Source organism: Sceloporus occidentalis, unplaced genomic scaffold, assembly GCF_023333645.1.
Source record: "Sceloporus occidentalis isolate IW3139 unplaced genomic scaffold, rSceOcc1.0.p SCAF_28, whole genome shotgun sequence".
Taxonomy (NCBI): Eukaryota; Metazoa; Chordata; class Lepidosauria; order Squamata; family Phrynosomatidae; genus Sceloporus; species Sceloporus occidentalis.
The window spans coordinates 12,739,188-12,765,757 of record NW_028317008.1 but is presented as its reverse complement, the minus strand read 5'-3'; the positions used below and the strand labels follow the sequence as shown (position 1 = coordinate 12,765,757).

Here is a 26,570-nt window from a genome sequence, read left to right as displayed (position 1 = left end):
TATTTTCACATTAAATGTCTTTTCTTGGTGGACAGGATTAGTCCTGGTGCTGTTACTTTGTCTAAAGGGTCTCATTGAAGCAAAAAAACATACAAATTGCTTATTCCTGTGCAGTATAAATGCTTTTAGATAAAACACCTTATTGGCTTGTGCTTAATGCCGTCAGCTAGGTTAAATAAGAAGTTAGCTCATGCAAATTAATGCATCCATCTTCTGTCTTCTTTGCGTTTTAGTTCATTATGCATTCATTTTTCTCAAGGGAGCCAGAACTGAGATTGATTAGTGAAATAGACTGTCGTCCAGTACACATAAAATACCTGATTTGCAATTCCCTTCCACGTTTCTCTCTCACAACAGGTGGTCATCTTTAACATAAATGAGCAATACTTTTTTGATTTGACACACGGTACTTACATGGCTAAAATTCCTATAAGGTGAAAGCAGAGCCATAGCTAGCTACCTCTGTGCCGGAGGCAAGAATGGAAAATTGTGCCCCCCAGCTGCCAATACACACCTGCCCATAAGCGCACATATACACATACACTGCCTTTACACATACCTGCCCATACACACTGCCTTTACACACACCTGCCCATTAACACACATACAATGCCTTTACACACACCTGCCCATTAACACACATACAATGCCTTTACACATACCTGCCCATACACACTGCCTTTACACACACCTGCCCATTAACACACATATATCCATACACTGCCCTTACATACACACACACACACACACTGCCCTTACACACTAACACACACACACTGCCCTTACACACGACTTCCCATACACACTTCCCATAAACACAAATACACATATATACACACCAGCTTGCAAACCTTTCTCATCCTCCATCCTGGAACTGTTGACAAAAGGGTGACTCTATTGGCAACGCTTTCCAGGACACATAACATTTTTATGATTTTTTCCCCCAAAATATAATGCTACCCTTCAGTGTGTGTGATATATAGATATGTAAAAATGTGTCCTTGAAAACATGGCTGATGTGGTCACCCTTTTGTCAACAGTTCCAAATGTGTTGGCAGTACTGGCCAGTATCTTGAATACTGGAATGCCCAGTGGCATCCATTATGGGTGGACCTACGTGTGACTTCACATGTTCCCCTATTACCTGGGACATGAGGCCAGGGTGTTGATAATGTATGGATACTGTCTGCCTAGAGCTTCCACCTAAGGTTCCTGGCCAAGTGTGGAGTCCTTCCTACATGTTCAGATAGCATACAACAGGACTTCTGCTTAGCAAGTGCCAGAAGCATATTGAGGTATGTCTCCTGCTTTCAGTAGAGGCAGCTATGAAGAAGGGGTTAAATGAGGCAGAAGCCTCTTAACTTAAGAATGCAGGCACTGATTTCCATGTGGTAAAATGCAATGAGCTCCAAGTTACGTTTAACATGAAAATAGGGTTGGTGTGCTCCTTTACATCTAACATTGCATTGGGAGGCCTAATTGGAAAGCTTTGCCATAGGCTTGTTGTCATCTAAATCTGAATGTTGAGGATTTATCTTGTTTTGAGAACTGCACAGCGATTATACATTTGTACAGAATTTAACAGGGAACGAGAATGTGATCATTACTCCATGACCCCCAAACTCAAATTTATTTTAGTGAGCGGGATCAAAATTAATGACCCATAACATTGTCAAAATACATTTACATTTTAGCTCTCTGCTTAAATGTCACTGAAAAAATAGAAATAGAAAAAGGCTCCAGGCACTCAAGGGTTCCATCAGGCAGATTTATTGAAGAAGGACAACAACGTCTCGACCTCACGATGAGGTCTTTATCAATAGAATAAAATAGAATCACAAGTACAGCTCTGTTAAGCCGTAAAGTGCATAGGAGGCCACACAGGATATAATGTACCAGATTTAGCAGTCATTTGCAACGTGTGAGAGCTCGTTAGACCCACAATTTTAATATATAAATATATGATAATATAGATAAGGTACAGTTTGTGTGTGTACTGTGTGTGTGTGTATGTATGTATGTATGTGTGTGTGTATATATATATTTTGAAGCATCTGAATAATAATATATTCTCCAGGACAATAATAAATGTTATTTTTTAAATTCCATATTATTGTAATGCACCTAAAAATGAAATACACGAGGCGCTATGCTATTGTCCATCTGCTCAGTGGCTGTTTCATATGGTGCACTGCTGGTGCGATGTGTCAAACGATTTGACTTCGGTTGTGTTATCTGTCATGTGGTAGCCGGTAGTGCAGCATTTCGGATAGCTAACTGTACAAGTCAGAGTCCTGCAGAACATCTGCAAGGCTGCAAACCAGCCAAGAAATGCCCGGCCTCCTGGCGGAACACTCCCTTTGAGGACGATGGTTATTGATGTGAACTTTCCCCAGTGATGTTTCTGGCAAAATAATGTACCTGTATTTATAAAGAACATGTATAATTGAAATGCTTTGCTGGCCCAGATCGAGCTGACTTCTGTTTTTTTAATGCAACCAAGTTCAATTATTTTAAACGGTGTTTCTGTAGAAATACATTACCAGTGATTACATAGAAACTGGAATTAGATGCACATTCATTGTAATTCATTTTCGTACGAGAAGTTTCTCTTGCAATGAAATCATTTTCTATTGCTATTTCTCAAACCTTTTGATTTACTGCTCCTATTAAAACAACAAAAAAAAAAGCTTTTTTATTTCACCACAGAATCTTAGCATAGATAAAACTTAGAGCAGTTCTTGAGTCGAGGTTGACTATTATGCAAACTTTGTAGGTTGGCCTTTGCAAGCACCTTAAAGGTGAACTCCAGCCATTTTTTGTTATTGTTTGTAACAGATTAAAAAAAAGTTATTTTTTTATATGTTTTCTGGCAGCTGATCATTAGCCATTTGCATGTGTTCTAGCTCTGTTAACCTTAGTCCAATCTACTAAAAAAAAAAAAAAAAAAATCTATCATACTGCCTATGTGAAATCAATACAAAAATGACCCCAGCCTATTACAGCCAATGAAAGTATATGTAGGTACGGATTCTTTAGCATTGCCATAAAGAATCGGCACAGTGTGGTCTTTCAGCAGGGAAAGTCCCCCAACATATCACATGACTCACAATGTCAACCTTCAGGTCTGCGGATATAAAAAGTGTATTGCAATACGATTTTGTCAGTGCTATCCTGCATTACTATATAAAGCACTGTATTGTATGCTGTATATGTATGTTTAGTGGTGCATAACTCTAGTCATTAAGGCTGCAAACAGAGCACAGTTTTTAGGTATCCCAGCTGGATCACAGGTATCTAAAAAAAAAAAAATATTCAACTGGCATTGTTTTCATGTAAAAATACTTTCCTCCACCATTGTTTTAGAGAGTACTTCACAGAAATCTATTCATAAAGGTTTGATTGCAGTTGGGTTGACATTTATCTCTGGTTTAACTTTAGCATGAATGTAAATGTCCATCTCACGACATTTTAAATTGGCCCAATTGCCAAGCAACAGCACGTTCCATTAAACACAATAAAATTGATGGATATCTTAACACAAAAAAAATACAATGTCTGTTGGCACAGCAGCTCAATTGCGTCAGGAGAAATGTAAACCTCATGTGACATAGTCACTAGAACTTCACATGTAAATTAGATACGCTTCCTTGTAGCATTTCATTTGCATGAGAATGATTAAAATGAGAGACGGCTGCTAAATCTGAAACCATTTTCTCTTTCTACTTATGTATGGCTACACACTGATCAAGTAACAGGTGGACATTAACTCTCCTTTTATGAGCATCTCCATGAAGGCCCCACATTTAGAAAACCTCACATCTGAATTAGACTTTAACTAGGAGGTGTGCTATTACAGGATTATGATGAATTTAACAAAGCTTTATTATGGAAAATGGATCAAATAAAACATTTTGATATGTACTTTGCATTGTCTCCAGAGTTTCAAATTTAATCGCCTTAAAGGTCTTATGACCTTTGTTTCAAGCTATAGGCAAAATGAAGATTTTTGGTTGGTTATTTGCTGTATGTTCACTTTTACTTAAAAATGCTGAAGGCTTGTGTTGCCATGGGCTATCCTATACCCCTCACCTCTCCTAAATAATGCATAAAGTAAATAACTGTCTTGATGGTGTTCCAAGTAGTTTGACTTTTTTGTTCAGCCACCAAGTTTCTCCATTTGTTTTTTCTGTTACGTGTCATGGTGTGTGTAGATCAGGCAAAGCACTTTTAGAATGAAATTTATGCAAATCCCATAAATTCCCAAGGAAGTTAATTATTTTTACCAAGCAGCTATTTTACTGCAAAGATCAGTAGAAGTGAAGGAAAAGAAAATGAAAAGCCAAGTATTTTTTTTTAAAGTGGCTTATTATAAACCTAAGAATTCAAGTGTATATGGTTTTTAAGTCTCTAAAATTGAATCCTTTACAGTCGACTACATCCTGATCGCTCTGCGTTCGTATAGATAGAGTACACCTATAATCTGAGGAGAATATAATAATCAAAGTATGCATCTGCAAAGGTTTATTGGCTTCCCTGACCTCCTGTCCTGAAAAACGAACAAGCTGCAAAAGAAATATGAGCGCAAAAAAAGCGTTTTCTCCACTTAAAGCAGGAGAATCCAGACAACATAATTAAGGCCTTCTGTAAATTGTAACAATAAAGCTGACTGCTCGCCCTGTTCTACTTTATTTTCTAATGCGCATTTCTAAACTTGGCTGTGTATTAGATGCTAAAGTCGAGAAATGTTGCCACATATTAAGCACTCAGAACCTCCTTTGTACTATTTTCCATTTTAGATAGATTTTGACAAATTATCTTTTGACAACTCTGCTGTAATTCCACAGAATAGTTTAAATGAATAATTTATTGCTTTGGGGGGGGCATTAAATGTGCGAGATTATTTTGGCCCTTCCTCAACCAACACTTTTACATGATCCTAACTTAACGATATTCGTAATTTTTCTTTAACAGAAGAGTTCAAGGGCTCAACTATAGTTGAATTGATGAAGAAGGAAGGCACCACACTAGGGCTGACAGTGTCAGGTGGAATTGACAAGGATGGGAAGCCAAGAGTGTCTAACCTACGTCAAGGAGGAATCGCTGCTAGGTAATCATGTACTTTGCCTAGATTCTGGCCCTGGGACATATTGCATCAGGGATGATAAGAGATTTGGGCTTTCTGGGTGAGATGTATTAACCTGAAGCTAAAGGCTAAATAGTAGCAAAATGTCATTTTCACTAAATGTGCTTTTTCTACTTTCTGTATGTATTACTGTGTCTTTATTCCAAATGTCATTCCATCAATCAGAAGTGTCAGGAACGAGTAAATGCTAAATTACACTTTGCAAGCCGACTACTAAAAATGATACAGAATTGGGGTGTAATCTTGTGAATTAGAATAATGGGATGTGAAATTGGAAAGTAAACGGAACGATTTAAAATATTGGAACATGCTGATGCTATTCAAAAATCTAAGAGAATTGAGAATGGCTCGAGGGACACATAACATTAGCTTCCCAGAAGTATTCCAGACTTGACTCTTGCCATAACCAGATACTACGTGCCTGGCAACAATGGAACATTATCAGCAGAAGTGAGAAAGGTGCCATCCACTCCCCATCTCTGAGGCCAGACCTCCCCAGAAGAAAGAGAGAGGTCTGGGAAGTTTTTAGGTATCCCTATAAGGAGCAGTCAACAAGAGTGTTACCTCGTAGACAACATCTTTAATTTATTACATAAAAAAAGTTTATTAATATATTGGATACTGCTCTGTTCAATAACATTAGTGTCTGTATGACTAGAAATTTAAAAACTGGCACATTTTCCATTGGTTCTAGTTTGTCCCACCTTGCTACCTGATCCCATTAGAAGCCCTTCTCACACACATTACTGAGTTTTAGAAGACTCAAATATGGGCTTCCTCTTCAAAAGCATCTGATTTTCTCTCTACCTTCACAACAAATAGACGATATCCATCATGATCCATTTGTTGCACTCACTGCACCTGTCGATTAGGTCTATTTTCCATGTAGGGAATCTCAGAAGAGATGAATTTTAATATCTCTGCTTTTACCGCTGATGATTCATTTCCTTTCTCGCATTTTTAAAAGCCATAATTATGTGAATTAAGCTGACATTCGAATCTGGATACGCTGAAAAATGTGCTCTGAGGATATCCTCACAAATGAATATTTAAGTATTAAGTATTATTTTATGCAGATGTCAGGTTTTAAGACAATATTTAGCATTTTCTTAACAGTACAAAGTGAATTGCAGAGTTTACATCATTCCGTACTGCTGACCTTTGTATCATAGATACATTGAACACAAATTGGTTCAGTAACATGTTTTGTTCATATGCTGTACAGTTGAACCACAAACTGTTTCGTATAATAAAAGCAGAAACGTAAGTGTGTAAAGCTACTTGTTAATTCACTAGCATCCAAACCTAAACACAATAAAATTCTTCTCCAGCTTGCCGATGTTTATAAAGATTATAGCGGAATAGGAGTTCATGTTTTTCATAATGGCAGATGCAGTTGGTAAGCTTCCAGCAATCTGACAGTTCAGTGTCCATTACAGAAGTGACCAACTGAATGTGGGAGACTATATCAAAGCTGTGAATGGAATAAACCTCACCAAGTTCCGCCACGATGAGATTATCAGCCTACTGAAGAATGTTGGAGAACGAGTGGTCCTTGAGGTGGAATATGAGCTGCCTCCAGTGGGTAAGTGCCCCAGCTAACGTCCACTGTCCTGATTTTCAACAAAAGCAACTGTTGCATTGTAACATTAAGCACTTTGCCCTTTAAAACGGTTAAAAGGACGGTTTTGGATTTTCTGTACTAATGTTCTAGCACCAATTGAAATCATTTTAAAATAAAAGTCCTAAGAACTTATGAATTTATGGAAAACTGCGGAAGAGACCTCACATCTGTTCTACCACTGTTTGCACTCTTTTAACCAGCTGTAATTTTTACTTGTAACAATTTTTTCAATCTGTTTCAAGTACAATCAGTCTAGATCACACACTGTTTTGTGAAGTTATACTCTAGCTCATGTGCTTTGGTTAGTAATATGCTTACGCTTAGAATTTGAGAACGCAAACCCTGTTTTCTGCCCTTTCAAAAAGTCAGGTGGTGAGAATTGCATTCCACTGGTATATTTGGGGTTACATTAATTTTCTCTACAGCAGTGTTGACCTTTTTCTCACTTCAGTTATAAATTGTGTCCAGGTAGATGCAAGAACTATGCTTGCTTATAGCTTCAGTTAGCATTTTCAAGTTTTGCTTTCCTGATCTAGTCTGATGTAAAACATTTAGCCCTGGAGGCAAAATATCATAACTTTGTGAAATCTTCTCGTAGTTTTTGACTGTGAATTCAAGGCACTATGAAGTGCAACAAATTATATTTCTATTTAATATATTTAGATATTCATATTAGCAATGCAGTGTCTTTAGGTAAGTGCTTTTATTTCTTAATTTTCATTTTGAAAGAATGCATAATCGCTTAAATATGAATTCTTCTTTAGATGGGGTGTCAGGGACATTAGACTGTCCCTTTAACATCCCTGTTATTGTAAGATTATTTCCTCTAAGGGTCTGGTAAGCAAAAGTATATATTCATTTCAAATGTAATATTTTCGTTCTCAAAATGCTTTAAATTATTACAACTTCATGTTAATGGTCTCCCAGTGCACTTAAAGCACACTTGTATGTTACAGAACATCACATAATCCTTTACCATGCTAGTAGCTGACTAGTGTTATATTTATAGTGCTTAACTTTTTGTGGATATTTATTGTAGATTTACCCTGAGACCCATACCAGGGGTACATTAATTATTGGGCAATGTACCAGTCACTCAGAATTTCATGAAGAACAAGGATGGATGAGGTCTTTTCTCCTGTACCATGCCTACTAATAAATGAGTTCTCTCCTGGAATGTGCCTGGAAATTAAAGGATGGGTTATTCTTTTATGTAATGCGTAATGAGTGTTAAAGACGCTTCTCTTTGTGGAGATCCCGTTCTAATGGGTAGAAAACAAAAATAAGTAGGTAAAATCTGATGGTCCTTGAGGCCCTCAAGATACATGTAATAAAGAAGCCCATAGGCGTAAAATGTATGTTCTTTTGTTTAACAGGGCATTATTGTTTTTGGATTACGCGATATATTCCTCTAGGTGTAAATATAGCTAAATATAATATAACATATGTGCAACTTTACATGTAGAAAATAAACAAGTAACAATGTAAAAGGGTAAAATCTGATCCCATCAGCGCTGACACCTTATATTTATGGTGAGCAAGTTCTGATGATGCAAACATTCCTCATATAGTGTTGCCCCTTCATCACAATGTGATAGAATTCCAGACTCTGATAAGGCAACCTTTCTTATAAATATACAATATGTATGTGAGGTGTAATCCCATGCTTCATAAATCTTATTTTTGTATGCATACATTCATCTCTGCTGTGTTCTTTTATGCAGAACAAGTGACCTATTCATGCTTCCGTCTTGAGTCTTCTGTTTTATTTCTTTTAATTATTTAGTGGTTTGGTCTAAGCTGCGCATGACTTTCTGCCACTTGATGTTTTCATTTCAGCAGTAACACAAAATATTACTTGTAAATGAATCTACTCTGTTTTGTTTACGGTCCAAAGCTTTATTTAGTTGGTGTGTGTGTATACACAAAGCAGGGTGTCTGATCATGGTTTAAACTATGAAACATCTTTTTGATGATGTCAGACGTCAACCTGTAAATAGACAACATGTCTAAAGATCAGCACTGGAACCTAATTCTGAGTTTTGGACAACCATGGAAACCAGCGGTCTTTTTCTTGCATAGGTAAATAGGATTTCTACCGGAATTTGGAGTTTAGCAGCCTATTTACCTAAAGTTCCGTACATATGCATCATCTTGATGTTCCACCATAGCAGTTAATGTGCAATAGTAATTTATCATGTCATACTACTACTTCTACCACTGTTGTGTAATGAGTACCTGTGTCTCTTCCCACTTAGTTTACAGCAACTTTTATTTAGTTCACATTATGTCGAAGAGGTAATCTTCCCACCTTTTCGCTACCGGTCCCTGCTTTTAGAGAACATTTTGGACACCTGAAAAGTAGAGGCGAATGCATTTGTGCATTATGTGCATCTGCGTGTTATTGAACAATTGGCTCATTGGAGGTCACTGATCCAGTAATGGATTCCTGTATCATTTAAAAAATTCTGCATGAAACTCTAAATGGATTAGTCTTTGACAACTTTAAGATTTTTTGATGTCTAGGAGGTGCAATTGGTATAGCACCACTCGAATTCTACACTTTTTTGTTTTGCCGGTAGAACAATTATGCTGGTAGAACATGGTGCCAGACAGGTTAAGAAGAGAGGGAAATATGCAGTGCTTTACAAGATGCATCTTTTTAAAGACAAAGAGCTTGTATAATTAATCAAACAATGTTCTTCAGCTTTTCCTAAGTACCTGTTATCATCAATCAATTTACGTGCAACTTCACCATGTTTGGTGCTGAGCTGTCTGTGCCTGGGATTTATAATGCTAATTACAAGAGGGTCATACTTAATAAAGGAAGCTTTAATATTGGGGTTTCTGAGTGAGAAATGGTGAAAAACACTACTTCTGTTAAACATTGGCAGAACCAAGATGCTGTGTCTGCACTCACACACACGCTTACCCTGCTTTTTTACCATTGACAACAAAAGTGAAGTTATCAGGTTTTAGAAAGAGATCTTCCCATGACAAATTCAACTCATCAAAAGAAATATTCCGAAACATGTTTTTCCATGTCTTAATTTAATTTGCATTTGTTTGTTGAAAAGGTTGCTGAAATAAAACAGTAATGTGCATTTTTAACAGCCATAAATATTAGTTATAATTTGTCATTAGGTTGCTTGTTTTCACCGGAGTATCACTAAAATTAATGAATTTTGTGTCAGTTTCGGTAATTATGCACTCTAGTTTAATAGTGTAGAGCTTGATGTAGTCAGAAGGTGCTGAGATGAAAAGAGAGAATAATTTCAAGTAATAAATATACACCATTGATGTTAATAAATTCTTGTGCAGAATATAAAAATTTAAGATGCTGGTTGAAAATATACATTTTAATTAAAAGAAAATCTAGGAAGTTTATTGCAGTCTATTTAATGTAGATAGTGCTGCTTCTTGAAAAATGCATTATCTTGTAAGTTTCAGGCACTTATTAGCCAAAGCTGGTGTTCACTGTACAGTAACCACTAATGGCACTGAAATGAGGCCGCGCCGTTAAAGGCCTCATTCTCCAGAACACTATGGAAACTATTTGTATTACTTCTCATTCTAATGCGTTTCAGCCACACTCATCTTGCCTTCGCTCTACTGTCTTTCCAGGGACACAGAACTGGTTCCCCTTCACCAAATATTTTTATGTGTCCTTCTGAGCTGTGTGCAGCGAGGATTTTTTTCCATTATTTGTAAAGTGCACATCAATGGAGAGCAACAGCAGCCATGGATCTATTCTAGAAAATCTTGAAAAGGAAAACTGTTTTATGGTAGAGAACCACCAGTAGATGTAGTGAAGGTGATGGGATCTGCCTGATCTAGTAGCCTAGTGTGATATACGGTTGATGTAGGCCACTTAGGATACTAGGATCTGATAACTAGGATATGATCACACTACTTGGTTATTGCCCTCCCTAGTGCACCATGGCTCTTAATGGCTTGTTTTGTAGATATAGGAATGTGGACCTCTGGGATAAGACATCATATCTGAGCGGTCTACACAAAGAAGACAGGCAAATGACCCCTGTGGTGTCCGTAGGTCTAAGAACGCCTCATCAGACCTAATGCAGCGACCCCTATTAACTACACCACTGCTTCAATTGTGGCATTCTGCTTCTGTACAACAACTGAACAATGTATTGCAAACCTCAGTCTTTTGCAGACTTTCAGCACTTTAAATCTTTGAGGTACCAAGACGAGAAGGAAAAAATAAGGAAATAACTAAGAGATTGTTAGCTAATGAAATAGAGATATGTGAGTGAGTTGAGGCAGGAGGTTACACTTGTGCACCTTGCACCTGTAATTCCTCACTTAAGTGCCACTATGTTGATCATCAAAGCCTGCTTTCTAGGTCAAGGGAGCTGAAAGCATCCTGAGGCAGAACGATATGCAGAAAGAATTGATTACTCATCAACATGAGGCCAGCAAGTGGAGTTTAAAAACTGACTCTAAGCCAGATCATCCTCGTGTGACTGGGAGCACAGGGAATGGGACGCTTAATTCCAGGAGTCAAATTCACCCCACGCACACACAGAATCTGACGAGATGAGCTGCTCTGTATCTGGATACAATGCCTGGAACAGTGAGATATTTCTGACTCTCTTTAGCTGTCAGTGTTGTGTCTGAATACTGCATCTAAGAAGCTGTTTTCATCAATCTCGCTTTTAGCAATCTGTCTAAAAACGAAGCCAGGAAAAAAAAACTAGGTCACGTAAGTTTTTTCTATTTCATATAAATTCATTTTTTTCACGTTGAAAGGTTGCTAATCAAATGTTCCTATCGTGAAATATATATATATATATATAATTTGGCACACATAAACTGGCATATGATTAGCTGTACAGTTCGATGCAACAGTCCTTCCTGAGCCCAAACCTGTTCAAAGGACATTTTTTATGTAGTAAAATATGGCTTTATGTATACTAGAGTTTGTGTGCTATGTAAATAATAATGTATGCATTTTAAAACTTTTTATCATGACAGCACGTAAATCCATTTTTAATCTTTTGTCTAAAACACATTTTAATGTTTTCGCTAACAAAAACATGAAATATGAGCATACAATCAAGATTAGGAGTTGAATGCATTCTAGGAAATGCATACCCCCCTAACTTCTACTCTGGGAATAGTAATATGGGGGGTTGAACTTGGGAGGTAGAGTTTCATTCAAATTGGCAGCGGTACTGTACACGCGCACAATTCTTCCCATGCACAATATGCATTCTCCAGAGTCCCAGACCCAATCCCGCTGTCCTGTGAGATCTACATCTGCCCCAAAAAAGCTAAGCTGGACTGCGTAATAGAGTGTCAAAACTAGGACTCTCCTGTGCAAAGTGGCACAGTTGGGAGACATGGAAATGCAAAACTAGGAAATATATATAGATATATATATATTCTTATATGTCGCTAAGTTAGGTACAACGTAGGGACAATAGTGTCTGGCATTTCAACCAAATAACCTGTAGCAGCAGGACATTTCACAAGATGTTTTGGTATTTCCTCCTTTTGCGTGGATTATTCTATAATTTGACCTTACCCTTTCCTATCAGATAATATACATATGCCTCCTACCCCTATCATTTGCCAACCAGATTCTATAAGTTTCTTCTGTACCATGCAAGCAAACAGTGTTTTGTTGGAAGATATTTATATTAGTAGCATGAATCAGACTAGAACGTTTATAACTGAATTTAATAGCTTTTTCATGTGATAAAAAGCAACTTGGGGATGGTTTGTTCCACCAAAAAACCCACCAAACATGAATGCATATTAAAAGAATGATTAGTCCCTTCATACATTAGAATAAAAAAAAATCTTATTTAATAGAATGAATATTGAAAGCAATATTCTCCCTCTGTTGTCAGCTAAATGAATCCAACTGGCAGAAATAGGAATGTCTGTTTCTATTTATTTTTCCTCAATATCTCTTCTTCAGTAATCATGCGTGAATTAGATGATTTGATGTTGTCACTGGTAACTGTTCAGTGAGAAGGAAAGAAGCTCTCTTATGTTGGTTGTGGGCAATGCCTAAATATTAACATGTTTCACAATGTGTGACCTCAATTTTTCACCCCCTGGAGTATGGGATACATTATACGCTATGAACAAGGGTAGAAGGAGCAGCAGCAGTGCATAGCCATCATTTCCCTCATTCATTCGGTCATGCAAGCGTGGTTTAATATGAGGCAATGAAAAATGAAATAACGCATCCGTATAGGAAAAAGGACTGTCTCTTTACCGTGCCATATGTCCGCTTGTATTTATGTCTTCAGCTGGGAGCATTCTGAATATTTCAATAAAATATTCTTATTTTATAGCTAACCAAATAATATAGTATACTCTCCTTGCATTTTCATCATGTATGGCTGAGAACAAATAAAATTTTGCATATGAGACTACAGGGAAATCTTGTGTGTTTTATATATATATATATATTATATATTCATTAAGAGTTGACGTTTTCTCTAACTTCACCGTTTATTGTGAAGGTCAAGCCCCAGCAAGCTTCTGCCACAAGGAGAGCTTGACTGGCCTATTGTAATGAATTGTTCAAGCAGTGACATTTCTCCAGTCTTCTCACCCACTGAATTATGCATTATGCAGGGCCAGCTCAACTCAACTTAATGGTGACTGTTTATAAGCTGAAACAACATCTCTCCTGCAAACTCTGAAGTGACTAGACCCCATATTTTTTTTGGGAATTAGATAGAATTGTCAGATAAACTAGAAAATAAAAAGAATTTCCATACCCTTCACATATTAGCCATCTCCAGTTGCAAATTATGGCCAACCATTGTTTATCTGTCCTGATGTGCATTTAAGTCAGCCATCTTACAGGCTCCCCTGTGCCAAAAGGTGAACAGCCATTAAGTGAGTATTAGAAGCTCCAATTGGAAAGAAATAGAAAAAGAAAATTAAATTGAAGATGGGATTTACTCACTAGTTATTTATTACGTCATCATTACCTTTAGCCTTAAAGCAGCAGACACCATCTCAGATGAAGTTAAGAAAGTCTCCAACCAAAGAGCGGAAATCCCTGTAGATGTATACCTGCAAATATATTTGTTTATACAGCAAATAATTTCAAAATGTAATTTTCATTTTGTGCTTTAAGAGGAAATCGAGCGTCTTAGATGAGGACTTAAACATAAGCAACAGAAACTATGCTTATAACAACTTTATGGGGAGATTGGTGTCTTAGGGATTGTCGTATTTGACTAACTCGTGTTTAAGCAGGAATACCCTTTAAGGTTGATTTCCTCTCCAAAATAGAATTTGTAATGTTGTTAAAATGAAATGTTAAAACTAACACTTCTCTTCAGCTCCATCCCACTTAGCTCCAACAATTCACTAACTGTAGCACCTGGCCATATTAAGAAACTTGTATATAACAAAAGTAGTAGTATTCCAATCAATTGTTTTAACAAATAATAAAAGGAATCCTTCTAACCAAGTCGAGAATTTAAAACATTGAGACCAATGAGAACCAGTTTTGAAATAATTATACACTGGATTTGCAATTTTGTTTCATATTATTATTATTATTTTATTTAATATTATTACTGTTCTGATTAAATTATCAGAGGGTGAGAAACGGTTGTGGAGACTACATATTTCTAATAATTTATCCTAATCGAATTTATACTTCAAAGTCAGATTTGTTTGATATTGTGTCCCTTGTAGAGTTGGACAAAACAACCTAAAGATTTCCTTGTACTGCAATTATCCAAAAACGGTTTCCTGAGGTGAGACAGATGGTTAGCATTTGATTATCACTGGAGGGTTTCTCCCTGAAATAAAGAATCTGACAGCGGGTAAAGACCACATTTTTTATCTTGTTTGAACATCATTATTTCAAACATTTTATGTTGTCAGAAGGCTCAATGTTTATGACAACCTATTAAAAAAATCACTGTAACTAACATATGGTTATTTTACCTTCTGGGCAGCCTTTTCTGTTAACCTAGCAGTATTCAATAATGTAGCGTGCTAACGTTATTATTATGTTATCTCTCTTCTGAACATTCTTAAAGGGATGGTAAAATATGAAGCATGTTGCTAGAAAGTTGTCACATCTCAGCTGTTAAGGCAACTAGCGCTTTGTGCTGCTCTTTCAAGTTTGGCTACATTTGCCATTAAGTTACAGTTTGGAGATAACATTTTCCCATAAAAGCCATCCATTTTCTATCATTTGTCATGAAACTTTAACATTGTGATATTATTATTTAAAAATATTGTATTGATAAATGATAAAATGATATTTTACATTTATTGATTGTTCTTTGGCATTGGCGATAACCTCTCGTGTTCCTCCAGTTAATTTCCAGTACCATCCCTGCCATTTGCAAGGTATTCTATACTTTAAGAGAAACACATTCCTAAAACGTTTAAGGTAAAAAATGGGTTGACTTGATTTACCACATTCTTTGACAGCAAATAAATATATGAAGTACTCAGACGTGGTTAGGAGGTTTAGTTGTTTGACCAAGTATGAAAATGTGGAAACCATGTAATCATATGGGTCTATTCACTTAAGGGAGACCTGAGTCAAACATGCATTATGCAGGGGCCCTGGTGAATGTATACTGAAAAGAGCCCTGTATGAAGCATAGTTGAATCAGTAATATGTCTCCTCTGAGTTTGCATTATGCAGCGCCTGTTCAGCCTTTCTTAGTTTAGAAAGCTGCCAATGCTTACATTTAGCACATTAATATGCAGAAGGGCATCTCTGAATGCACAATGTATTGAAAGTTTAAGCAGATGGGCTACATGGGGCAGAAGTTTCAGGGTACTATCCTATATATCCTCTCATTTCACTTACCTAAAGTGAGACAAATTTATTTTTTTGGGTATGGTTAGAGATGCTATTAAGTGCAGTGATTTACCAAAAAAATGTTTTATTACCGTATTTGCTCGATTATAAGACGACCCTGATTATAAGACAACCCCCCAAAACCTGAATATTAATTAATGAAAAAAAAGAAAAAGCCTGAATATAAGACGACCCTATAGGAAAAGTTTTACCAGTAAATGTTAATTCATGTAAACTATGTGAACAATTGTTTGTTAATAAAAGCTATGATTGAGAAAAATGTTGTTTTTGTTTTTATTTCCTTTTTTTCAACCTGCCCCCCCAGTTATGCACATCTGCCCCCAGGCTTGCCACTCTGCCCCAGAAATGCCTTATACCCCCCTATATGCCACTGTGCCCCATGATATGCCTTTTGACCCCCCTATGTGCCACTCTGCTTCCAGAATTGCCTTATACCCCTATATGCCACTCTGGAATTTAGGGGGTTAAAAGGCATATTATGGGGCAGAGTGGCATATAGGGAGGTATAAGGCATTTCAGGAGGCAGAGTGGTGTATAGAGGGTTAAAAGGCATTTCTGGAGGCAGAGTGGCATTAAGGGGGTTAAAAGGCATGTCACAGAGCACTCTGCCTCCAGAAATGCCTTATGCCCCCCCCATTTAACACTCCCTCCCTCTCCCTCCTCCAAACTTACCGGTGCTTCTGAGTCCCCCGGTGCTTAGTGCGGGCAGCATGTAGAGCTCTACGCGCTTGAGCGGAAGTTGTCTACGTGAATCGCGTAGAGCTCTACGCGCTGGCCGGACTAAGCACCGGGGACTCAGAAGCACCGGTAAGCTGGGGGGGGGGATAACACAGGAGGATCCAGGTCCCCTGCTATTTGAGGTCTGATAATAAGACGACCCCGATTATAAGACGAGGGGATTTGCTCTGAAAAAAACCTTGTCTTATAATCGGGCAAATACGGTACTTTGTCATTGATCAATATCTATTTATGCAACTGATTAAGATATTTAGAAGAAAACTGATGTCTTGTCTACTCAGTTCAATTGATAAATCGATTTTGGGAGCCCTGTAACTATGTTTGGAGGAGTACCATGTCCAAACCAGTCTTAGGTACGCCAACTTATTGTAGGGGATGCTTAAGGAGGAGTAGGTGGGCACTTCTAGGCAAAGGTCCAGGAGGCAGTACTTAAAACTATACGCTTTAAAGCTTTTGATCTATAGCATTACCACCTACCCTTAGTCTTCTGGCAATGGTAGTATGTTAGTCATCTGAGGTATGGCAAACCTGGTGGGAGTTATTGCTGGGTGATCTCATATGTTCCTTTCGACTGATTCCAAGAGGGACATTTATGAGAAGGGGGGACAGATCTACATGCTGGTTGTGCCATCGTATAATAGAGCCAGTTTATCATTACTATATCTGGAATCTCCAGGATTCCATGACTAAAGGTTAATCTGGTTTTTTTTCCAAATATCCACCAGTTCATCCATAAATCTACCTTGTTTATTGATGACCATTCTCCTTTGTCCATTAACATTATTTTTTAATATATTGTTTTTTTTAATAAAAACACATTGTGTAAGAACATTACAATAAATATGAAAATATGAAATAGCTCTTTTTCCCTTTTAGAAAGTTGGACAGTGATGCCACCAATAGGAAAGGGGAGATTACAAACTGAGGAGAAACGATCATTTAAATGGGATAGATTTGGGATAAGATGATGGTTTTTCACTAAGTGTGATATGATAGGTGGAAGAAAGTAAAATTAGAGTGATTTAAAAAAAACGGTGATAAATCAAAGAAATGTCTATTTTGTCTAGGCTGTCCTGCTGCAGTTGCCATGGTAAGCCTGGAAATAGCTAGCTGTGATTCATTACTATAAAAACAACAGAAGAGTGCCTAGAGTTATGTCCCATTTAGCTGCTATAAAGTCATCTGCAGCAGATTATATTTTTGCTGTATAATGTACCAATGATTCTGAGTTCCATCAGAACATCACAGGAAGAATTTTCTGAGACATTTATATTCTTAGGCACTATCTTGTTTTCTTGGTACTGGTAAAACCTTGCTCTGTCTGTGTTATATACATCTAGTTGATGAGACTTCTGTTTTACTCAATTCCTTTATTATATAACCTATTTAGCTCTTTCCCTCAAAAATCCACATGAGAGAGTTTTGCTACTGCCTCAATTTCATGTTGTATAAGGATACCATAGAAAAATAGATAAATGATGTTAACATTGACAATTAACATGAGATGGCTGTGAATGGTAGTATTTGGCACTTGAGTTTTATCAAAACAGTTAAGTAATTAAAAATGATTACCATGTGAATTACCTTTCTTCCATATTTCCCTATTAGCTTTAACATAAAGTATGTTCGAGGCTTCCGTTGCAATCCATCTGTATAACCATGGACATTGATAATATCTTTTGATTGATCAAACATCCGTTATTATTAAGAGATGTCACGTTTGACTCTGCCTTTTATTATTAATTGATGTGCGTCTCTGCTGATGGTGTGCAGTGATTCTGAATCCCCTGTAAAGGTACCCCAACAATTTACCTCAGTGATATATTCTGCTAAATCAATGCTCTTGGTACTGGGATCTCATTCTTCCTCTTAATCAAATGTTACATGGTATGGCAATTCCCATGGGGAATAGGACCCATTTTAAGCGAGTTAAACTGAAATTAATGGTATGTGCTTTAAGTGTCTTTAGTGCCTGTGCTTTACACGTGTAATGATTCCTAGTCTACAATGAATTGGGTAATTAACTTCTTTAAATTTGATTAAAATGTTTCCAATTTCCACATATAACACTAAATGAGCCTTCAGTATGGGTATTGCCATTTATTGTTATGGGTGCTTCTCTCATTGCCTGGTGTCATTATGCCCTATTGGCTGCAAGAAATGATTAAGTCTGATTTGTTCCAAGCACTGGGATTAATTTTTTATTCCATTGTTTTGATTTTCATGCTTAAAACTAGTTTGGGAAGTGGCTATGCAGGGAAAAGAGTAAATGCAATTAACATATTTTGTTCTGGGAGCTGTCGTTGTCTGATGAGTAAGTGCAGACAGAGGATCTGCTTAGTACAGGGAAACAAGCAGAACAAGCAGTTTTCTCCTCTTCTGCATCAATTGTCATTGGGAAGGTGGAGAGTGTTAGGCGTACGGAAGGAACCCAGAAGCATGTACTCATGCAAGTCTATATATGTGTGATGTGCTTTAAAAGAAAGCAACCTGTCCATCCAGTTAATTTAATATTGATGTCAGACCCCAATTGCTGTGACATGTTTACTTAACATTGTGTCGTAGTTCATTAATATTTGTCGGAATCTACCTGATGAATCAGTCTCTTGCTGTATACATATGGATATTCAATTCTGGTGTAACAGGAAAAAAGCTAAGACAAATATGTCCACAGGCATGTTCTAATTCAGCCAATGGGCTACTATATTAAGGGGTCTTTGATGAAAAGGGTGCTGCTTCCGTTATAACACAAGCATGCATTCCGTTAACCATGACCCTCAGCAGTTGATACTGTAGATTTCCTTTTTTTTTTTTTTAATATGTGCATATATTTGAAACAACCCATTCACTATTGGTACCCCAGAACTAATTTTTATTGCTTTTAATGCAAGTGACCTACATTATATTAAAAAATATTGTTCCAGTAAAAGCACTATATGGTTATTTCGAAAAAAAAAATTTTTGCAATCCTGTTGCTGAAGGAGCATTCCAGCCCTATTTTCATTTAATATGTTTATTGAGGCCCATTTTGCCTGGACTACAGTGCATTTTACCTCATGGTGGTTTTCTTAATGCCCACATTTTTATCATGCATGTGACATATTTATATTGTTAGTATGGTGTCTAGGAGTGTGTGATAAGTAGATTTTGGTTATTTCAAGAAGAAAACGTTCATCAAGGTGTGGATGGTTCTTTTTATGTTGTTTTCCCAAAGTAGGATTTATAGGAAGTGCATCCAATGTTACTACAGCTGGGTATTGGCTTTCCCAGCTGGACTCAAAGGGACCTTCCTGCTCTCTTATGCAATTTAATGCATATAATAGATGTGTGGCATCTTTACATTTCCGTGTGGCCATTTAGCAAATCTGAGGGGGATTCTTGGGCCAAACGCATTTCCCTGCACATGATATACTCCGGTCTGCTTCAGCTTTGGCTTGATGAACATTACGGGTATTGGTCTGATTAGACCCCTGTACACATGTTCAGAAAGTGCTGCTATTGGTTTCAATGGAAGAAGTTACCTGGCACTGATTGGCTAGGTGTCAGACCATGCAGGGGGGCAGCTGCAGATTCTACATAAAGTAAGTATTATGGGAAGAATTCATATTAAAGTACTCAGAGACACGTAGCAAAACTGGTAGAAGTTATTTCATACTCTGCAAAGTGGAAGAAGACTGGGCCAGCTGTCCTGATTATCATTAGTAAATGGGCAAAAATATTGTTCCAAAGCCTGATTGGCTCTTTCAGAAGCCAATCCCATTTGGTTTGGGAATGGTGAGCTGTGAAGAAAGTTAATGTTATGCTCATACAAAAAATGTTGTTTTTCCAGAAGAGAGAAATAAATTAGGGATTAATCTAGCCTTGGTGCAGTATTAATCTAAATTTTATTAAAGACAGGAGGCGAGTATTTTGCATTAACCTTCTTTACTGTTAACCTCCAGCAGCAAAACAGTTAACAGAAAAACAATAAAACAACCAATAGGAACACAGGGAACAGTCTATATAAGTCTGTACAACTGGAAACTCCTCCTCTTTCTTTGCGAAGCTGCAAACGACAGCAACATCCCATCAGGAACATAGCAGAACAAAGGACCACCACAGCACCAACACGTCACACCACCGGAGGACGACCTGAAAAAACAGAGAACGTGACAGGACCATGCAGAGACATGCGAAGCATGACACAAAAACAACAGCGCCATAACAGACAACCCCCCCAACAACCTCCCAAACATGCAGAGCCCGATAAAGCCAAATAAGGGAGGGACAGAACAAAGTGAAGGGGGGGAAAATACTCGCCTCCTGTCTTTAATAAAATTTAGATTAATACTGCACCAAGGCTAGATTAATCCCTAATTTTATAGCAAGACAGGAGGCTTCGTATTTTGCAATTTTAACGCCCCTAAATCAACGCCAAGGCAGCGTGAACCGGGGCTCGAAAATAAAAAGTCCGGAATGTAGATTCCCTGAACCAATCTGCCGCCGACAAAAGGTCCGAGAGAGAACAGCCAGCCGACAACGCCGCGGAGGCGGCCGCACCACGAACCGAGTGCGCCCCAAAGGAGCCCTCAACGCCAGCCAAAAGGAGAAGCCAACGAATCCACCTGGAAAGCGTGGGAACAGAGACGGGGCGAAAGGGACGCACGTAGGAGATGAAGAAAGGACCAGAGGGAGACGAGCGTAAAGGGGCCGACCTGGCGAGATAAGAATGGACACAACGGCCGCGCAGAGGCGAGGCCGGTCGGGGAAGTAAGGATAAGACACGACGGAGGAATTGGACTTAGTCCTCCGAAACACGGACACCGAGACACCCTCGGGGGAAAAGGTAAAAGAGGACACGTCAAACGCACAAATATCTGACACCCGCCGAAAAGAAACCAGACACAGAAGAAGAGCCATCTTGGCGGAAAGCTGGCGAAAAGACAACCCATCGTTGTCCGGCCAATTCTCGACAAAACGGAGAACCCGGGAGACGTCCCAAAAGGACTCATAACGAGCCTTCGGGGGCCTAGAGAGCCGAATACCCCGTAGGAGTCGACAGACCGCCGGATCCTTACCGACTCCCAAGCCCTGCACTGGAACATGAGCCGCCGAAATGGCCGAGCGGAACAAATTAATAGTGCGATAGGACTTGCCGATGGAAAAGAGATGAGCCAGAAAATTAAGGACCGACGTCACAGGTGCCGTAAGGGGATCAAGGTGTCGAACCAGACACCAGCGACTCCAGGCGTTCCAAGCCTGGAGATAAGATCTCCTGGTGCCCAAGAGCCCCAGAGCAGGTCCCTAGCTGCCTCCGATAAACCCGGCACATGCCAGGATCCCCGGAAACCGACCAAGCCACCAAAGTCAGCCGATCCTGGAGGATGAGCGGATGAGGGTTCCCCTCCGGATCCCGAAGCAGATCCCAGGTCGAGGGAAGGACCAGGGGATCCGCGCACGACAGTTCCAGAAGCAACGGGAACCACGGCTGAGTCCTCCAAAGGGGTGCTATCAAGAGGATCGAGACGACGGACGGAATGGAGAGTACGGAGGATCATGTTGAATGGGGGAAAGGCATACGCTCCGTGGAGAGGCCACGACTGTAGGAAGGCATCCACTGCCGAGGACAGCGGGTCCGGGAGCCAGCTGAAAAACGCCTCGGTCTGACGATTCGACCTGGACGCGAACAGGTCCAGATGGAGAGGACCTCGACAAAGGTGGAGAGAGTGGAACACGCTTGGAAGAAGACGCCAGTCGCTCACGTCTCTCCAATGACGGGAGAACCAGTCTGCCACAAGATTCTCCTTGCCGGGCAGATACTCTGCCCGTATGGACAAATGATTGTCCAGGCAGAACTGGTAGAGCTCCTTGGTGAGCTCTGTGAGAAGCCTGGATCTCGAGCCTCCTAGCCGGTTGATGTAACGCACGGCGGAAACATTGTCCATGCGCAGCACCAGGGAACAATGTGTGACGTCCTTCATGAAGCTGCGAACCGCGAACGATCCAGCGATGAGCTCCAGGCAGTTGATATGGAGATCGCGCTCCTCCGCAGTCCAAGGACCCCCGGTGGCCACGTCTCCGCAAACTGCTCCCCAGCCAGACAGGCTTGCGTCGCAGTCCAAGACAAAATCCGGGCTTGACCCGAAAATGGCACGGCCCGAAGGAACTCCATGACCGGCTTCAACAGTTTGGTGAAGCACCACGGAGCGGAGCTGAGGCCGAAAGGGAGGCAAGTGAACTGCCAGCGGAGGCCGCGCCAACGAAACCGCAGAAACCTCCGATCGTCGCGATGGACTGGGACGGTGAGATAAGCGTCCCTGAGGTCGAGGCGAGAGAACCAATCGTTCTCCCTGAGAAGGTCGCGGAGGAGGTGAATACCCTCCATTTTGAAGTGACGGTACACGACCTGCCTGTTGAGGGCCCGGAGGTTGATCACGGGACGGAACTCCCCTGACTTCTTGCGAACCAAGAAAATGTTGCTGATAAATCCGCCAGGGGAATCTGCCCTCTCTATGGCACCCTTCTCTAGGAGGGAGGAGAGTTCGGAGTGTACCAGGGACGCGGCGTCTCGGGACAGCCTGGGGAGAGGAGGGAGAGAGGCTTGCCGAGGAACAGAGAGAAACTCCAGACGGAAACCCTCTACGGTCTGAAGGACCCAGGGATCGGACGTAAGGCGGGACCAGACATGGAAAAAATGGGCGAGCCGACCCCCGACAGGAATATGAGGAAGAATAGGAAACAGTCTTACCTGAAGCCGATCTTCCTCTGGTGGACGAGAGTCCTCTGCCCCTGGCGCCACCTCTGGTGAATGGAAGCCGGTAATGGGAGCGGTAGGCGGTGGAGGCATCCGGAAACCGGGGTCTAGAGCCAAATGAGGCCGTTCTGCTGGCGGCACGACCCCGCTGCCGGCCAGCCCTGGAGGAAAAACGACTCCCCGACTGGAAAACACGTCTCATGTTAGTCTGGGCCTTGGTGAGGGAGGTGAACAAGTTCACATGTTGGCTAAGGTCTTTGATAAATTTTTCGCCAAATAGAAGGCCCTTGGCTTCCGCGCCCAACTCCTTAGGGGCCAACTTGGCGTCCAGCTTGAATAGCGCCGCCTTGCGCCGTTCGGAGGAGATAGCGCAATTGGCGTTGCCCAGAAGACATAAGGCGCGCTGAGTCCAATCGCGCACCAACTGGGGATCCAAAGACGAGCCGTCCGTTATGGCCTCATCCGCCATCTGGAAGACCTGTGTCAAAGGGCCTGCGACGTCCAAAAGCTTGTCTTGCGCGGAACGCAACCCCAGCTCAATGCCCTTACGAGGGTCTTTACCGTTCCTTGTCAGGAAGGTTACAAAAGTCTGGTCGAACTCGGGAGTATTGAGGACCTTATCCTTGACTGTAGGCCGAGGGCACTCCGAGCGGAGCCTTTGACGTACTTCCTTGTCCAGAGGCCGGCGGATCCAAAACCGCAAAAACTCAGCAATATGTGCCGAAGGAGTCCACTCCGAAGAGCGAGGGTGGCGAAGGGCCCTGGGGTCAAACAACGGAGTGCCGAGGTCATCCGTAACTTCAAACGGTTGGTCGGGAGCGCTGGACGGGTTGGGTGGAATCTTGGGAGGATCGGGAGCAAAGTCTTGCTCCCGGGCAGGGGAGGCTAAACCCGAAGAGCCAGCGCAGTATTCATCCAACACCTCATAATCCGTGAGGTCCTCCGTTGGGGGCATCATAGGAAGGACTGAGCTGCGGACCTTCTTTAAAGGAGCTGTTCCTTTTGCCGATGTGGAAGGCATTTCGCTCCAGGCACGTTTCTGTGAAGCCGCCGTGCCTGCGGGGGAAAATGAACCGCCCGCGTCTGACTCCTCAACCTCGGCAGGGGAAATGACAGGAGGAGCTGGGCGCGCAGACTGTAGCTCCTCAAGAGCGGCAGGGAGCGATGCAGCGAGAGCGGATCGGAGCCAAGCCTGGACAGCCGCTGGGAGCTGGCTTTGTAAATCTTCGGCCATTGTACTCCAAGTGTGTCTGATGGGAACACAAAACAACGAGTGAGTAGGGGTAATCCAGACACAGGCCAAATAAACGGGGTTCGCCCGTACAGCAAATGCAAACCTACTAGAGGTGCAGTATCCCCAAGAACGTGCCCAGAGGAGTGGGGCTCACCACGCCTGATTGCTGCAGGGGGGCTACCCGAGCAGATATTGTAAGGGGTCACCCTAGGAGCAAAACCTGGAAAGGGGGTCACCCCAGAGAAACAGGGCTAAAGGGGGTTCACCCAAAGTGCTCAGAGGCACAGCCAGCAACAGTGAGAGGCAGTGGGGGTTCACCCATGGGGATTAGTGAAAGGTATACAGATCCATAAGTGTAATCATGCAACGTAGCAAAAAACCTAAAAAGGAAAAAATCAACCTAAAAGAAAAAACATGCCATGCGGCTGATAAGGCCCAACAGCCAAGGGACGGCGCGCAGCGTGGTGAAGGCCAACGGAAAGGCCGGGGCCACCACCACGCCGCGGGCGAGGCCGGAAAATAAAAACCCAGCAGAGCGAGGCAACGCAGAGACCGCTGCGCGGTTATACAAAGGGCCGCGACGCGGTAAAATCAAAAGGGGCGCGGCGCGGTCACGGACGTAGAGCCGCGCGGGAACGGACAGACGGCGCGCGGGAAGGCAGCCGCCGCCGAGGTAAGAATAACCCACGCGGCAGGCCGCCGCACGAACCACGCGGCAGGCCGCCGCACGAACCACGCGGCAAGCCGCCAACGGGAAACGCGGCAGGTGCAGCCGCGTGAGGGAGAAATCTAAAACCGCCGAGCGGGAAGAAATAAGAAACCGCGTAGGCGGCGGAGACAAAGAATACCCTAGGGCGGAGGGAAAAAAACACCGCCCTGGGTCTAGAGGGCCCAGGCCCACGAGAGCAGACAGGCAAACAGCCCGAGGGAAAGTGGAAAGAAGCGACCCCGGGAGCGCAGGGGAGACAAGCAGGTACTAAAAAATACAAATAACTTAACTAAAAGTTAGCAAAATAAAGTAAAAGTACCCAAATACAATATAGAGCAATAAAATGGAATGTTCTCACCTGGAGGTTAAGCAGCAAAGAAAGAGGAGGAGTTTCCAGTTGTACAGACTTATATAGACTGTTCCCTGTGTTCCTATTGGTTGTTTTATTGTTTTTCTGTTAACTGTTTTGCTGCTGGAGGTTAACAGTAAAGAAGGTTAATGCAAAATACGAAGCCTCCTGTCTTGCTATAAAATTGGGGTCTGCAATCAGAAACAATTCCAAAAAGTAATTCATGTAGGCGCACAATTCCTCTGGTGAAAGTGGAAGCCAGATCTGATTATAATGCGGTAGTGAGGCAATAAGTAGTTCTGTAGGCACTATGGTCTTGACAGGCTCTTCATAAATGGAAAAGATCCTGGACAGAGCCTTCAGCTTTGGTATGTTTAGATCCTGGACTATTAGAAATTACCGTATTTGCTCGATTATAAGATGACCCCCCAAAATCTGAATATTAATTTAGGAAAAAAAGAAAAAGCCTGAATATAAGACGACCCTATAGGGAAAAAAAGTTCTACTAGTGAATGTTAATTCATCTAAACTATTTTTTTTAAATAAGCTATGATTGAGAATATTTTTTATTTTCCAACCTGCCCCCCAGTTCTGCACACCTGCCCCCAGGCTTGCCACTCTGCCCCAGAAATGCTCTATACCCCCTATATGCCACTGTGCCCCATGATATGCCTTTTAACCCTCTAAATGCCACTGTGCCCCATGATATGCTTTTTGACCCCCTATGTGCCACCCTGCCTCCAGAAATGCCTTATACCCCTATATGCCACTTCCGGCTGCAGCGGAAGGAGACGTCAACCCGCTGCCCCGGCAATACAGCAGGAAATTGGAAGCACCAGTAAGTGTGCGCGTGTGTGCGTGTGTGTGTTAAATGGGGGCATAGGGCATTTCTGGAATGCCTTATACCCCTATATGCCACTCTGACACTTAGGGGGTTAAAAGGCATATTATGGGGCAGAGTGGCATATAGGGAGGTATAAGGCATTTCAGGAGGCAGAGTGGCATAAAGGGGGTTAAAATGCATATTTGGAGGCAGAGTGGTATTGAGAGGGTTAAGGCATATCATATAGCACTCTGCCTACAGAAATGCCTTATGCCCCCCACTTAACACCCCCCCAAACTTACCGGTGGTTCTGACTCCCCGGTGTGTTGTCCGGGCAGCGGGTAGACGTCTACGCGATTTGCGTAG

General features: G+C 41.2%; 1 protein-coding gene across 7 annotated transcripts in view; it reads left to right on the top strand.

Annotated features, from left to right (window-relative positions):
* LOC149299842 (glutamate receptor-interacting protein 1-like) overlaps window positions 1-26,570 on the top strand; it is a 206,876-nt gene that overhangs the window by 137,520 nt on the left and 42,786 nt on the right. For all 7 annotated transcript variants that reach the window (XM_089486243.1, XM_089486244.1, XM_089486246.1 and 4 more), the window contains exons 3-4: window positions 4,975-5,110; window positions 6,586-6,731. In XM_089486243.1, coding sequence (XP_089342369.1) covers window positions 4,975-5,110; window positions 6,586-6,731 — 282 coding nt within the window. The remainder of the gene's footprint in view (window positions 1-4,974; window positions 5,111-6,585; window positions 6,732-26,570) is intronic.